The sequence below is a fragment of the Equus przewalskii genome, chromosome 1 (assembly GCF_037783145.1).
Source record: "Equus przewalskii isolate Varuska chromosome 1, EquPr2, whole genome shotgun sequence".
Classification (NCBI taxonomy): domain Eukaryota; kingdom Metazoa; phylum Chordata; class Mammalia; order Perissodactyla; family Equidae; genus Equus; species Equus przewalskii.
In genome coordinates this window covers 109,370,446-109,387,072 of record NC_091831.1, presented here as the reverse complement: position 1 = coordinate 109,387,072, position 16,627 = coordinate 109,370,446, and the positions used below count along the sequence as shown (strand labels likewise).

At 41.6% G+C, this 16,627-nt stretch overlaps 1 protein-coding gene across 6 annotated transcripts in view; it reads right to left on the bottom strand.

Moving 5' to 3' along the window:
• Positions 1–16,404, bottom strand: part of LOC103562081 (neuronal acetylcholine receptor subunit alpha-7) — a 108,368-nt gene extending 91,964 nt beyond the window's left edge. Inside the window, exons 1-2 of one of the 6 annotated variants that reach the window (XM_070620615.1) lie at positions 16,108–16,404; positions 15,698–15,837 (exon numbers count right to left, since the gene is read on the bottom strand). Coding sequence is in view for 4 of the 6 variants with exons in the window: in XM_070620587.1 (XP_070476688.1) it covers positions 15,698–15,837; positions 16,108–16,153 (186 nt within the window). In the remaining 2 variants the exon portion in view is untranslated. The remainder of the gene's footprint in view (positions 1–15,697; positions 15,838–16,107) is intronic. The other 5 variants (XM_070620587.1, XM_070620583.1, XM_070620594.1 and 2 more) reach the window with 5 other exon arrangements.
• Between the last annotated feature and the right edge of the window lie 223 nt (positions 16,405–16,627).

Below are 16,627 nucleotides of genomic sequence, written 5' to 3'. Positions count from 1 at the left end.
AGACCAAAATAAGCAAGGAATAAAGGGACTTTGAAGAAACAGACAATACAGGGTACAGATCAAAACTTTCAAAACTTAAAAAAAATAACTTCAGAGATGTAAGAGAATCTATTGCATCAATGTAAAAAAAAGCAAGGTTCAACAGGAAGCAGATACTACCAAAAAAGAACATTCAGAGTGCGACACAAAGTTCTTGGAAATTGGAACACCAAAAGACAGAAGATAAAGGAACAACAGAATTCTGAGGAAAAATATTTAGCTAAATGGAAATTATTAAGAAAATATTATTTATTCCCAGCCAAATTATCCATCAAGTATAAGGGAAAAACAGTCAGGTAAGACCTCAAAAACATATTTTTCTATGCACCCTTTTCCAGACTGCTGCTGATGGACACCATCCACCAGAATAAGAACATAGAAAGATGTTCTAGAAAGATGATGATGTGGGTCCCTGAAAAGGACATAACTGGTGAATGGCAACAGTAACTCTCTACTTGATAGTTGTGGTACAATATAAAGTACATATGTCTAATCTTTGTCCCAGGTTTCTGACATGACATGGAGTTTCAAAAATGCTTGGAATTTCCTGAGTGACAGGAACACCTTTGCTATGCTAATTAAGAATCCTATGGCAGAGGTCCCCTGAATAGATTCAAGAAGAGGGCTGGTCATCAGCAAAACCCTGGATGAGATTAGAGGACTGGAACTTTCAACTTGTGGAGCCCAGGGCCACTTCAGAATACCTCACAATAGTACACTGATTATTTTGAATTAGTTACTTGAGAAGGAAAAAGGGCATTCTAACCCTCCTGTTTCTGCTCCCCCTGAAGCAGGAAATAAATCTCCCATGTGAAAGATGTTCTCCCTGTGTCCTTACCACCAGAACTAGGGAATGCAGGGCTGAGAAGCTGCGTAAACAAACCTCGCTCATTTACTACTAAAGCCTGCACTCTGCTTAAATGCCTCACAAATTACGTCCCTCAAATCTAAGTTTCTTTGTCCTGGCATTCTTCACGAATTTCTTTCTTTGTGTAAAAGGTATATATATACTGCCTGCTGTGTTCACTCTCCAAGCATCGTTCCTTTTAGGATCTCCAATACATATGTATTAAACTGAGTTTTTCTCCTGTCAATCTAGTCTTGTGTCAATTTTATTTTTATTCCAACCAGAAGAAGAAAGGAAGGGTAGAGGGGGAATTTTCCCCTCCCTGACAAGTTCAACGTCCAGGGAGGGGAGGGAGTACTGGAAATTGAGCTCACTCATGCCTACAAAATGGAATTTCATTAAAAACTCTGGACAACAAAGTTTGGGAGAGATTCCTGATTGGTGAACATGATGGATATTGGTACATGACAGATCAGGAGGGTGGTGAAACTTGGCTCCATAGAGACAGAAGCTCCCATGCTTGGGACCCTCCTAGACCTTGCCCTGTGTACCTCTTCATCTGGCTGCTCATTTACATCCTTTATAACAAAACAATAATTGTTAAGTATGGCACTTTCCTCAGTTGTGTGAGTTGTTCTAGTGAATTATCAAACCTGACAGGGTTTTGGGAAGCCCCAAATTTGCAGGCAGTCAGGCAGAAGTGCAGATAGTCTGGAGTCCCCATTTGTGGCTGGCATCTGCTAAGGGCAGTCTTGTTAGGGACCTTGCCTTTTACCTTGTTAGATCTGGTGCTAAGTCTAAGTAGTTAGGATCAGCACTGAATTCGACTGAAGGACACCCAGTTGGTGTCAGGAGATTTGCTGACAGAACCCAAGAGTGAAAGAAAATAGCAGTTCACCAGCTGTTGCCTAGGGAACAACCAATTCAGTTTCAAACAGGGAGAAAAAATGCTTCAAAAGATATGTCTCTAAGAATGTGAAAGATACAAAACTACATGTGTCTGAACATAAGGAGAGCAATTTACACTTCTACTGGAAAGTTTGGGGATGAAACAGTGATTGTTAACTTGAAAAATTCAACAACTGGAAAAAGACAATAGCATTAATTCTGAGGAAAATAAAAAGTTATGCTAGAAAATCAATATAATCATAGTTCACTGTATGGCTCCCATGTGAAGAGTCATTTCATAATTATTTTAATATACACACTATATATTAATTTAACCAAAAATGATGACATGATTTCATTGGGAGAATATGGGAAGGAAAGGGGAAGTGTATTACTTATTTGGTGGTGAGAGTGAATGGAGAACTGAATCCTTATCTTCAGTAATGGGAAGTCCTTAGATACTGACCATAACTCTAAACCGAAAAGAAGTAGTTACTATAAGCATTTCATCTAGAGGTACAGATGTAACTCTCAAAGAAACAGCTAAGAGTTGGAATCCATCACTTCTGGGAAATGCAAATGGAGGCAAAGGTATGAATAAGCCATGTAGAACTATTTTAGTGTTTAATATACGTGCAAGAATTGTATTAACAAAAATACAAATTTTTAAAAAGTATCACCACCCACAACAGTACTGTGACATTATCACAGAAAGTATAATTTTAAGGAATAAGATCCACAAGGCACGGTGGTGTTCCAGAGTTCACACAATTATGGAGGGTTTGACCTCAGTTTTAAACTCTGTTCTTATGGACCCAAATCTTTTATCTCTCTCTGAATCTTCCTAGTAGTAACTTGCAAACAAGTAAAGTGTTTTGATATCATGGGAATGAAAAAGATTAATTCTGACTAGAAAGGATCCAGAAATCTCTTCATAGAAAGTATCATTTGAACTAGGCCTTGAGCAATCTCAGGCTGCTTTTTGCACCCAGGGAAAGTGCCTGGATGATTTTCCTCCTTTCTTTCCTGACACTCCCTGGCTTCAGGTTTGGTCTGGGAGAAGGATGAAGCTAAGTACAATCCACTGCATGACTCCTGATGTGGGGGTCTACTGAGCCCACAACAGTGTGTAAGTCATCTGTAGTTTCTCACTGCATGGTGCCTCCACTATTAAAACTACTACACACTTGAGCCACGTTTGGTGTCCAATCAACAAAAAGATGCGTAACAGTACATCTGACAGGGCTGCTGCAAGGACTGAATAAGCCTCCTGCAGAAACAGGGATCAGTGTTTCCTACTGCTGTCATCCCTCTGATCTTGTAATCCGTGGTGTGCATTCAGAGTCCTCGAGGCCCACAATGCTTCTCAAGGTACAAAGCTCTACCTCCCACCCCTTGATGTGTGTGCTCTGTCCTCCCTCCGGACTCTGATGCCTGCTTCAATGCCTTCACCCTTCAGCAAAGCCACCCTCCCCCTCCCAAGCCAGTTGCAGATAGCTTTCCTTGATGCATGTATTAGTCAGGGTTCTCCGGGGAAAGAGAACCAATAGAATATATATATAACGTATATAAATAAAGAAATTTATTATGGGAATTAGCTCATACAGTTATGGAATTTGAGAACTCCCACAACCTGCCATCTGCAAGCTGGAGAACCAGGAAAACTAGTGGTGTAATTCAGTCTGAGTCCAAAGGCCTGAGAACTAAAGGGCCAATGGTGTTAAGCTCCCCCCAGGACTTCGAAATTGAAAGGCCCACGAACCAGGCATGCTGATGTTCAAAGGCAGGCGAAGATGGATGTCCCAGTTCAAGCAGAGAGAACAAATTTGCCCTCCCTTTACCTTTTTGTTCTATTTGGGTTCTCAACACACTGGATGATGCCCGCCTAGATGGATGAGGGCAATCTTTATTCAGTCTTTCAGTTCAAATGTTAATCTCTTCCCCAGAAACACCTCATAGACACACCCAGAAATAATGTTTTACCAGCTATATAAGCTCTCTTAGCCCAGTCAAGTTGACACATAAAATTAACTATCATAGTGAGGTCCCATCAGAGCAAGACACAGTACTGTCTCTATTATTAACATCTGCTTGCTGTAGCTTTTTCCCATCTACCTATTTATCTATATGTCTGTCTCTCTATTTTTGCCTTTCTGAGTATTTCTGTCTATCACTTGCAAATTTCATATAGCTGGAACTTTCAAAGCTGAATCTAGGGTCCCTGTTTTTAAATAGGTGTATCTCCTCATTTCACAAAATAGTGATTATGGATCAGACTAGGCTTGTTTCTGTCATCAGAACATGTTTCTGTTTTCCCATAGTATTTTGTTGCGTTTCCTAAAACAACTTCTAAATATTATTGGAATTTTCGAGTTTCTTAGTTCCATTTTTGCCCTTAGGGTTTGAAAATTGTATAACCCGTTTCAATTCTTATAGTGGTTATTTAAAAATTGGAAAACACATGTTTCCACTTGTTTTATATATGTGTGTGTGTGCGTGTGTGTGTGTGTATTTGGTTACAGACTTCCGTTAACATTTCAGGGATGTTGTTGTTTGACATTTATTTAGGCTTAATGACATTTTTTTCTGATCTCTGACTTTGTATTTCTTATAGCCACTTTGATTTGTTTTTGTTTTTTCATAACTGGACTACATTAACAACTCTTTCAGATAATTTGTAGGTTGTAAACCTTGGAACCTTGCATATTTGAAAACTTTGATTTGTTTTTCTAGTTGGCTTCGTAGAGATTTGGGGGCTAACAGTAAGTTTCTCACCTGAGCTTTGACATCATAGCTCACTGTTTCCTCAAACCTTGAATCTTCTGATAAGACATCAGATGTCATTTTCACAAGCATTCTTTGGCAAATGATTTTCACCTGTTCTGGATGAGTTTAAGGTTTTTTCTTATACTTGGTGTACTAAAATTGAAGTACTCAGTGGGTCTTTCACATCTAAGTTTTCATGCCTTCTTTGAACTCTAGAAGCTTTTTTAAAAAAATCATTTCTTTGGATTTGTACTTCCCATTTGCTCAGTTATCTCTTTCTGAGATTCTATTAGACTCAAGTCAGAATTTATTCCAATATCTACTGTCAATCACTGTTTCCAAATACAATTTCCCACTGCAGGGCTTCTTGGTAAAGGTAGATCCAGGGCTGTAGTGGGACGTATGTGACAGGCTTGGGACACCTCATTTATTTTGTGCCACAAAATAGAGACGCTACCAAGGATCACAGAGACCAGACCAAAATGATAGAGGAGTCAGCCTGACAATCTGAGCATCAGGAACAACAAAACTGCAATGAAATAAAACACATCAGATACCCCAAAATCAACAATTCCAAATGATGATAAAATCTCATTGGTCACCTATTTAAATACCTTGAATATTGTATAATACATTTAAAGATTTTTTAAAAATACATCCCGAATCAAAAAATATGAAGAGGACTTGGGTTCAAGTCCCAAAATGCTCTCTGCCTAGACAAGAATGGTCTTAATTATACAACACCTAGTTTGCATGATCATCAAAGAAACAAAAATAAGGTTGTGAAAGGGTTGGAAATCTTTAAAGGTATATATGTATAGATGATGTCATTTTAAGGCTCTTTTTAGATACAGACATGGAGATTTACACCTCAAGTCAAACAACCAAAGCTAACTATTAGTAAGGGAGATGGGCCCTGAACCCCTCCCACTCCAGGTCCATACCCACATCCCTTTCCAGATATCCTGGCAGATTTAATGGTAAAGTCAGCAGGAGACTCATTTTCCCCCAGAGTAGCATTTCTGAAATACATGCAGTTTTTCCTACCCATTCCAAGGCACCGAACTATCCCATCCTGCTGTCATTTCCTCTATTTGAGACCAAGTGCCAAGCACTTTAAAAGTGCATCTCTCTAATTCTGTGTGCCTTCTTAAAGTGATATTTGGAAAGATAGAGGAAGCCAGTGGAAAGCTGGCTTGATGACACATCAGTGACCAGCTGCTCTGGCTGATGCAAAACACCACTGGAAAGGAAATACATTTCCTGTCATGACTATTCTTTTTCAGTTTTTAATTTAATCCACTGCCCATAATTTTCCCTGGCATAACATTGAAGGTATCATCTGCACACTGTTATTTTAATGCACACCCATTGTTTACTGACAAAGGGTCATCCTGGACCACAGCCTTCACATTAATTGTTCCATACATAGGAACAGGAATGATGGGGTCCACCGCCCCACTCTCTCAAGGAAAATGAGGTAAAAGGAACTCCCTGTGGCTGAGCACTGTCTCCTAGCTCAGCTCCAGTGTACAGGTTGCTGCATGAAATATCTCTCACTCCTGGCACTTTAAGGCAGCACAGACCACGCCCTGGCCTAAGGACTTAGAGAGAAAAGTTTCTGATGCAGATTCTATTTCCTCTGGAGCTATAAACACAAGACCACTAATAGAGAGAAAAACAGAAGCCTCAAACCCAGATTTGGGGAGATTCTCCAGCTTTAAATATCTACACTGCCTGTAATTTACCTAGCTTAAAAAAAAGTATCTCCTGACTTCCAATTGTCTATAGGATATGCCCTGAAGAATAACCAGAAACACCTGAATGTTTGCAAATATCAGGATTCAATGGACTTTGTCCATTTTTATCAACATATCTGTTATTCTTTAGTTTTTATCAAGGAATTTTATTGATCCTCAATCTGCAGATATCTTAGGTAAATATAAAATATTGTCCTAAATGATTCAGTCACAATCTGCTGAGTAACTACAACATTTAATGAAAATTCTAAAAGTAACACTTCTGGTTTTTTAAAAAAAATCTTGTAAAGAAGTTTTTAAATGTTGGTTTTGTTTTCTTTCAAAAAAGAGTTTTTAAAGCTTTTCACCAGTTGATTTTTAAAACTCATAAAATGTTTCATTGAATATATAAGCTATGAATATAAATATTTGTTTAAGGTAACATACCAAAAATTTCACTACCTCATTAAGACTGTCTGAAAAGTCAGTAAAGAAAGGTTTTAAGTTCTTAAGACACGTTGTAAAATTCTATGTTTATTTTCCTTCAGTATCAGATTATAAGCAACCAAAACAAAAATAAAAACAAAGTCATCTGCTTCTCATTTATGAGCCAACAACCTTTATCATGAGACCCTGTTAGCTCCGGGCCAATCTTCCTCACCAAACAAGAAAAAAAGATTCTGTTCATCAAAAGATACCACTTATCTGTAAGTACATTCTACTTCAATTAAAAGTTTACAAAAGAGAGAAAGAAAGAGCATTAAAAGAGTGAACATATATGCCAAAGAGTCTGAGAAGATATTTGCAGAAACATACAACTGACTAGGAAAAATAAAACAAAATGAAAAACCAGATAAAAATAGGCAAGAGACATGAATAGACACTTGTCCAAAGAAGACACCCAAGTGGAAAATTAAGAAATGAGAATGTCTTCAACTTTATTGGTAATCAGGGAACTGCTAATTAAAATCACAAGGAAGTATTGCTCCACATCCCCCAGAACAGTAAATTAAAAAGTCTGCACATACCAAGTGTGGGTGTGTATGTAGAGCAGAGAGAGTTTTTCATACACTGCTGGGGAGAATGATAATTAGCATAACCATTTTGAAATTGTTGGCCTTCATCCGGAAAAGTTAAACATATGCCTCCCTACGACTAGCAAGTTCACCCCTATGCATCTACACATGTAACAGACAGAAACGCAAACACATGTGTATCTTTACACGTCACAGACAAATGCAAACACCTGTATCTATACATGTGACAGAAACACAAACACATGTGCATCTATACATGTGACAGAAATGCAAACACGTGTATCTATACATGTGACAGAAACGGAAACACATGAGCATCAAAAGTCATAGACAGTAAGAATATTCATGACAGTGTTCTTCATAATAGACAAAAGCTAAAAACAATCTACCCATCCATAGAACAAGAAATGTTATTTTCACACAATGAAAACAAATAAACTACAGCAACAGGCAATTTGGGTGACTCTCACAAAAATAAAATTGAGAAAAAGACATTAGACCCAAAAGAATACATTCTGTATGCTCACATGATTCTGAGGAGAATATAAAGTTCGAAAAGAGGGCAAAACTAAACCCTGGTGCTTGACGTCCTGCTAATAGTTTTCCACCGGGAAAGTGGAGAAGAGCTGTGGGGAGGAGCAACGTGAGTGGGCTCACTTGTGATAGTTCACTGAGTTGGTGTTGATATCGTGTCACATTCAGGATGTCTATACATATAGCACAATTCAAAGTTTAAAATAGGAATAAAGACTGACTTCCAAAATGAAACATGACTCTCTGAGTTAGCCAGTGTATTAACGGTTCCTTCAAATGTCAATAGAACATCATAACAGAAAACGGTGAATAAACTAATGTTTCCTGACTAGTGATTTCAGTTGTAAATTTTATCAGTTTGAGCTTAATCAAATCTTCCCCTGCAATCAGTGAGCAGCCTCAGCTTAATTTTCTTAATCTAACTACCACCCCCCACCCTCCTGCATAATACATTGTATGTGTGAGCTTCTTAAAACACACACATTAGATTAGAAAACTGTTTTACAATTCTGAAGTTTCAAAATAACTTGAGATCTGCCTGAACACTTGCCTTCTCTCCAAAATAAAACACTCCGGCTCAAATGCCTTCTCCCTGGCATACAGACACCACCTCTTTTACTACAGGTGGGAATCTTTACAGACAATTTACTTTCAGTGATCAGAGAGTAAATTCCCCACGTTGAATCACTGCACAGGTGGCATTCATTAACCAGGAGCGCTACAATTCCACCCCCTCTTTGTGCACCTCCACCTGCAACTGGGACAGGGCAGCTCCTTCATCTACTCCCTGACGCCGAGCCTGAAGCCTCAAGTCCCACAGCTCATTCTCCTGCAGAGACTTTTAACCCACGACACAGGATTTTATACAATTCCTTATTTAACCTCATGTTAGTTTCAATCATTTATTTTGGCTTTCTGAGAGCTGTGATTCCATGGCTTTTTCTCTTAGAAACTTAAACATATTATGTGGTCTTATTCCGAGATTAAAAAAATCAACAAGGACAGGTAAGAGTAGCAGGTGTGGGTGTGTGTGTCTTTATACACACATAAACATGCACACAGACACATTATTTGACAATAGTTTTGGATCTTATTTTTGATAAAATAGATTATAGCTGATGTTGACTTTGAATAAGGAAATCACTGAAATAACGGGCAGGAGAATTGCTATTGGAAGGTTCCAAGTGACTTTCTTCTTCTCTGAGAAGGAATAAAACACTACCTAATCCTAATAAATCAATAAGAGAGCAGAGATTTTCGTTGGCATCCCTCCATGACAAGACTATTTCTCTTCCTTTAACAGCATGTCAGGGATGAATCAGGGGCTCTGAGAGAAGTGAGCCCTTTGGGGAATATCCTCAGTGGTAGACTTGAAAGGCAACATTTACAGGAAAGATTCCTTTAGTAAAAGTGCCTATAATCCTTAGTCTACAAAGATAAAAGAATTTTGGATATTTATGTCCCAGAGCTACAAAGAGGTTTGAGAGAGAGACAATTTCTACCATAATAGATCTGGATCAACTGTGAAGGTACATTGTAAACAAGTTTTAATTTAGAATTTCAGTTCCGCTACCAGCAATGCTGAACTACATGATTCTCACCAACTCTCCAATGAGAACAATTAGAAAAGCTGGAAAAACACAATCATCATGCTCCTGAAGGCACCAGTGAACTAAGAGGGCAATGAGGAAGTGCAAGACCAGGAGCGGGGAAGCCTGTGAGAAAACCAGGGTGTGGGGCTGCTTTTCCAGAACCACGCACTGATTCCTGAAGCAACGCCTCAGAGGCCAAAAACCTAAGCAGATCTTGACAGACTCGAGAGTTAGGGGGACAAAACAGGAGTTCAGAGTTCGTTGAATAGAAGGAAGACCCTAGTAAATTCTCTATATTTACACCCTAGAACATGTACACAAAAATCAGAAACAGACCAGCCCTTCCAGGAATTGGAGCCCAGCTCCTCATCTTCTCAACTACTAACTGGATTGAGGTGATTTGTTCTTGCTGGTGCTGTAGCCTGGATGTTGGTCACAGACAAATATAAAATTGGAGGAAGAGAGTATCCTCAAGACCCTCAGATTGACTCTACAATTTTTTCTTTTTTTTAAGATTCCTTTGTTTGTTTTTTTTTCTTTAGTCAGCCCTGAGCTAACATCTGTTGATAATCTTCCTTTATTTTTTTTCTTCTTCTCACCAAAGCCCCAATCCATAGTTGTATATCCTAGTTGTAGGTCCTTCTAGTTCTTCTAGGTAGGACGCTGCCAAAGCATGGTTTGATGAGCAGTGTGTAGGTAATCGCCAAGGATCCCAACCAGCGAACCCTGGGCTGCCGAAGCGGAGTGCGCAAATTTAACCACTACGCCACCCAGCCGGCCCCTCTACAATTTTTCACATATAATTCTTGGGACAAAATAAAAAAGCAATCACATGTAGAAGCAATACCATGAATCATTCAAATAAATACTTGTAAATGATTTCTAAAATAAAAATAGGAATAGGGATTGAATACATAGTGATGGTGAGAGTTAAACAATAGTGGGGAAAGAATTTAAAACTCATATTTGTTTACTATTGGCCTATCTGTATCACTTTAAAATTAATGCCTGCTAATATTTTTAAGGCACCATAATGATAGCATGCTATTCTAATTTTTAAATATTTCCCTACACATCCCATAAACACAGAGAAAAGAGAGCATGAACTGCACCAGAATGCCTTCAGTAATGGTGATTTGGGTGATTTTTTTTCTCCCTCAATCCTTCTTTTTGTTTAATTTGGTTTCCTGCACACAACATATTACATTTGTAGTTTTAAGAACTATCACTCATAAAAATATTATTACTTAATTATACCTTGGGTTTTTTTCACAGACTGTCTTCAAGGTGTATAATTTTTACAGTTAATATTTGACATTAACTTAGAGTTTTAGCATTTTCAATAGTGGCTAATAAATGCAAAATCATAAGTCTGACAAATTGAGCAAAGGCCCCCACAGGGATTTCAGGTAACACACAAGCCCTTAGGCTATCAGGTTCCACCACCATGCCTGTCATCTGTAGCAGCAAACCCCAAATGCATGACCACTTAGGTCTACTGTCTTGTGGTGAAAGCTCATAAAACTTTGCAATCCAAAATCTATAAAATACACAAAATCATTCATGCATAATTATGTTTTACATTTGTGTATAATTAAGTGTTGAATCATATTATTCATTTTAAATACCTTACCTTCTGGACATGCTTTCATAACTGTGCACATTTATTTTATGCAAATAAACACTTAGAAGGCCTTTAGATGTGTGTGTACAGGTAAATGACTAAATGGCATGAATAAAGTAGAAATATTATGGAAACTGTTGGCAGTTTGGAACCTTACATTTGCATCACTTCAAAATGATTTCTTATGTGTTATCTCATTCCCAGCTCAGTTACAAGCCCATGATGTAAATTAATAATCACCATAAGTCAGAGTATGCATTTAGAAAATATTTAGGTACTTTCACACAACAAATTTATCTATGTACCCACATCAAGTTTATATACACAGTGATATATCATACATTGTACGTCCAAAGTATCTCTGGACTCTGTCCACTTCTCCACATTCCTATAGTGACTATTCTAGTTCTGACCGCTTCATCCCTGGCCTAGACTTTCCCTCCTCTAATCTATCCCCAACACACACACTGCCCTTAGCATCCTCTATCTAAATGCGGATCTAGTTACATCCCTCCTTTCTTTGAGAATCCACCACACCCTCCCACTCTCCACCTAGTGCTTCACACCAAGGGGCCTGCTGAATAGCTAGAACAGACCACAGCAGGTAAAGTAATCTCTTTGAAAATGTATATTTTGTCTTTTAAATATATACACATTTTTTCACTCTAATCTATAACTTGTACTTGTTGGATTTAATATAAATATCATGGTTTGGACTGTTTCCATTTCCAGGAAAATATGCGATAGCAAGCTAATCTTGCAGCTTCACAAAACCCCTAGCACACTACCTCCTCATGCCCTTGGAGGTACCCAGACTAGGGCCCAGGGGAAAATCTAAACTCTGCAGAGGCCCTCAAGACACCACACGCTCTACACCCCTATCTGAATCCACCTCCTTCCCCCTACCAAAAAATAATTCTATCCTTCATCCTGTAAAGTGTGTTTCAAGAATATAATTCTTACAAAAGGGTCTGCTAAAAAACAATTAGTAGTTGGTCAATACTATATGCCTCTTACAGAAATTCTCAATGAACATAAGCACATTACATTTTCTGAGATGTCTTGCAGCAAAACTTGCAGCCAAGATTAAGATCAGCTGGGAGCCAGTGTTCCATTGAACACACCTTGTTGAAGGTGTACTGTCCTGCACCGCACCCTTAGTCTTTCCTCACCCTGTTCCCTTCACCTGGAAAACCTTTCTTACTTCCTCCCATTGGCAAATTCCCACTCACTTTTAGAAATCTAACTACTTCCCCTTTGAAACCATTCCCAGTCACTCTAACTGGATATAAATGTTTTCCTCTATGTGTATATGTATCACACCGTACAGGCATTTATGTTAAATTACACATGTGGTAATCTTAGATTTACATGTCAGTCTCTCTAGCCAGACTGGGAGTTCTAAAAGTAGAAATCATCCCTTAGGCATTTATGAATTCCCAGAATCTATCAGGGTCCACAAGATGAGCTCAATAAGTATGTGTGGAATAAATTGATGAATGAGTAAATAATCTTTCACAAAAATAAAATAAGTAGCATCATGTGCCATCTTCCCATCACTCTAGCCAGGAAATGCCTGCTGGTAAAATGAGGAACAATAACAAGATATGGGGGGAATGGTCTCTGGAACAGCCCAGTTGGAAAGGGCAAACGACCCCTGAAATTGAATTTGTAAAGAGAATCTTGGACCAGTGAAGACTTTGCCACAGGAATCACTTATGAGAACTACTGTGTCTCTGCCCAGGGTTCTGAGATTCCAGCTGGAAAGCCCGGTCTCTGCTTCAAAACCAAGCAGAGCCAAGTCCGACTGGAATACGAATGGCTGCATATTTCATTATTTCTGATACAGAGACTTATTTTTCACCCAGGATCTCAGGACAGTCACATTAAATCGGTTACAATTCAGCCAGTTTAAAGAAAAAAAGCTGACCTTGTCCCACAAAAAAAGTTACCAGCTCTTGAGGATGCAGAAGATGCAAAGGACTCTGGCGTTAGATGTGGGTTTTCCTCATAGCCCTGCCTCTAACCAATGACAAAGCTTGGGCAAGTGACCACACTTTTCTAGGCAACAGCTTTTCGAACTTTGAGTTGAGTAGTTACATAAATAAGATGAAGCAAAGCTTCAGTGAATCACCCACATGTGGGAAGCACTTTCTCTTATTTAATCCTCTTAAAACTCCTTGAAGTGGGTCTTACTATTCTCACTTTACACATGAGGAAACAGGGCTTAGAAAGGTAAAGTAGTTTTCTCAAGGTCACTCCATGAGCTCACAGCATTGCCTGGCTGGGAAGTTCAATGAGTTCATGGATAGATCCATGGCCAAGATGAAACCAAGGCTTTCTCCCTGCCATACCCTCTCATGACCTCTGTCTGAGAACAACCATCTTCAAGTGTTTCTCTAACACTGGAATGTTGATGACACACAGCACACAGTGTTCGTGATTTACGTTATTTTTTAAGTTTCCTAACTTGACAAAAGTTTGCGTTTTATTTTATTTTTCAATAGTCATATCGAGTAACCCTAGCTTCTTGCTAAACTTCTCATAAAACCCAAAAGTCCCTCATATAATCTGATTCCTTAAAGGTATCTTAAAGAGGCAGTGGCACCCAGGAAGAAGACTGCAAATTCTTGGTGAGCACCTCATCTCCAAAAGAGGTTGCCACAGCCTTAGGAGGCCTGCTCCACTTCCTCCCTGCTCCTGCTCCTCAGCTGAGTGGCACTGAACTCTCACATCACATCCAGCAAGCACAAGGACCACTCCAAGAAATGCAGCTGTGGAGCACACACACAGCATGAAGCACTCTGGCTAGAGCCAACCCTGGGCGAGTAGGGTGGGTTTCACTTTCTCACCCCATCATGCACCACTTGTGGAGTGAGTGTCTTGTTAGCTCAGCTGCCTGGTCCCCTGTCATGTTGCGGGGTAGGGTAGTTTTGTTTTCTTTGGTTTTGATGAAAATGATCACAGTCATGTATCTAGCTTTACGATCTCTCAAAGTTGCCTCCTCATTCTTTAGCTGATCACAGTGACCAATGAAGTGCTATCATATCCGTTTTATAAACGGGAAAGTACAGACTCAGGACACTTATGAAACTTACCTAAGATGAACCATCCCGAGATGGGCAGAGCCAGAACCCACCAAGGCTTCCAAGTACAAATCTGGGGCCCGTCAAAGTAACAGAGCTGTTGCTCCATCAAGTACTTGACTCCAAAATGCCCCACAGCCTTGTGCCACTCCCAAAGTCTCCACACTTGCCTTTCTCTCTGACCTGGCTTAGCTCAACAGTAGCGCTTCTCTTTCAGCCTCTCCTCCGCCATAACTCAAAATTCTCATCCTTTCTCCTTTCCTGTAGCCCAAGGCCTTTTAAATAGCAATATGCTCTTTTGTAACCTATGCGACAGCACTTGTCTTCCTTCACAGTTCTCCTCTCCTCATAACTCATCCATGTCACCACATGTACATGGAATGTGTTAAAGCACAGTTCTATCTGTAGGAGGAAGTACACATTTAACACACGTGTAGTATAAAAAAGGAAGCAATTCATCGCAGCAATTGTAACTAGGTGAAATGATCTAGCACGCATTAGTGTGGGGACTCTTTTTTTGTACGGTTATGAAATATCCCCTGTCTTCTTACACCACTTATCTGAACCCCTCTAGTGGCTCTTAGCAGTTTCTAGGTGAAGTTGTGGCTATCCTCATAGTTCCTTCCTATCCTATTCTTCTCTCCCCCTGAACACCATTGTCCCTGTGTCCCACCCCTGCCCTACACTGCCCCAGAAATGAATCCAATGCCTTGTGTAGACTATACACTGAAACCCACTTATAATGAATTAAACACTTTTTTAAAATAGTTGTAGGAAGGCTATGCCAATGAAAATTAAATATTCAAAGCAGTCTAGAAGAGCAAAAGAACAAACTTACACAAGTATTGCACAGATTTGCCAATCAAAGTGAGCACTAATAAGCCTGCAAGGCAAGAAGCCCATGGGGCCGGGAGCAGCCCTCTGAAGAACAGACAAGTGTACCTCGGGTGTGGAGCTTGCTCATCATCAGAGCAGGAACACCAGCGCTACCCTCACCAGCAAGGCAAAAAAATGCTTGTTATTGGAATGGGGTGGCGGGGAGTCTAAATGTTCACTGCTGGCCCTCTGCCTAGACAGATTAATCACCTGCAAAGCCCAGGGCCAGGCCCCTATCCCAAAAAGTCTACATTCCACAGGCAGCAGAAAAGTCTAGAAATGGCTAAATTGACACGGAATGACAGACTGCATGCCAACACACCATAAGTGGTACAAAATATGACCACTGGGATCCTGTGCTTGCTGATTCCTGGCTCGGGCTAGCGATACTTTCACCCTGAGTTTCTAAGCTGAGGGAAAGGCGGGACTGAAATACCCACGACAGGTGGCCGGAGCGGTGGAACGCGCTTCGCCCGGTTCCTCGGAGGGCAGTGAATCTGTGGCATGCAGTAGTGGACAGGCCCGGGTCAGCTCAGAGCGCGGGCCTGCCTCGCCCGCGGCCAGCTACACTATCTGGGCCAAGTTACACTGCCTGGCCACCGGATGTATCCACAGTACCGGAGCCCGCGGCAGGGAGACAGCAGCCCTGGGGCTGGGGCCAGGACTCACCACGTCCATGATCTGCAGGAGGCTCAGAGAGAAGTAGACGGTGAGCGGCTGCGAGTCGTTGGCCACGGGCCTCTCCAATGGATTGTAGTTCTTGACCAGTTCTTTGTAGAGCTTCCTCTGGAACTCGCCTTGCAGGGACACTTAAGGAGAGGAGAGCCCCGCAGGCTGCTCAGGGAAGGCCGGCAGAAGTGCGCCCCACGCCCCCTGCCCACGACCCCCGTCGCCCAAATGTTGCTGCGGAGACATGCGGGACTCGCCCTCCTTGGACTGCCCCTAGAAGCGGCCCCCGCTGCCCCTCGCCGGCTCAAGCCCCTAAACCTGGCCTCGGTGCGGGGCACACAGAGCCGCCCAGGATGTGCCCAGGATCCCGCGGAGGAGGAGTGGAAGGCTGGGAGACCTGGCGGCTTTACCGTGCAAAAGCGACGCGGCCAGCGCCAGCCATACCGAGCGGCGCATGTTGGATCCCGGAGCTGCCGCGGGCCACCGCGCCCGGCGTCTTGGCTGTCGGCTGGGGCCTGTGCCTGCAGCCGCGGAGCCACCTCTCCTGGCTCAGCTCGCGCGCCTTTAAAGAGCAGAGCGCGCTCCCCCGCCCCCGCGCGCCTCTCCACGTGACGAGTCCCGCCCCCGCGCCCCCATCCCGAAGCCCAGCCAGCCCACCAGAGCCGGGTGGCTCGGCGGCCGCCCAGGGAACTGCAGCCGGCGGGTGTGAGCGGGAGGTGCACCTTGGTGCAAGGGTCTGGACACCACGTTCCGCCTGCCTTGTCTACACCGAGCTGTCTCTGCACAGCGCCTCCGGCTACGCCGGGGGCTATCCAAGGCTGGACTCTGCTGGTCCCTTCTGTCCTTTGTCCCCACTCCACTCCCACCCGCTCTCAGACAGAAGCTGCGCAGGGCCATTGGGGGAAAGCTGGGACAATTCTGGGGTCCAGT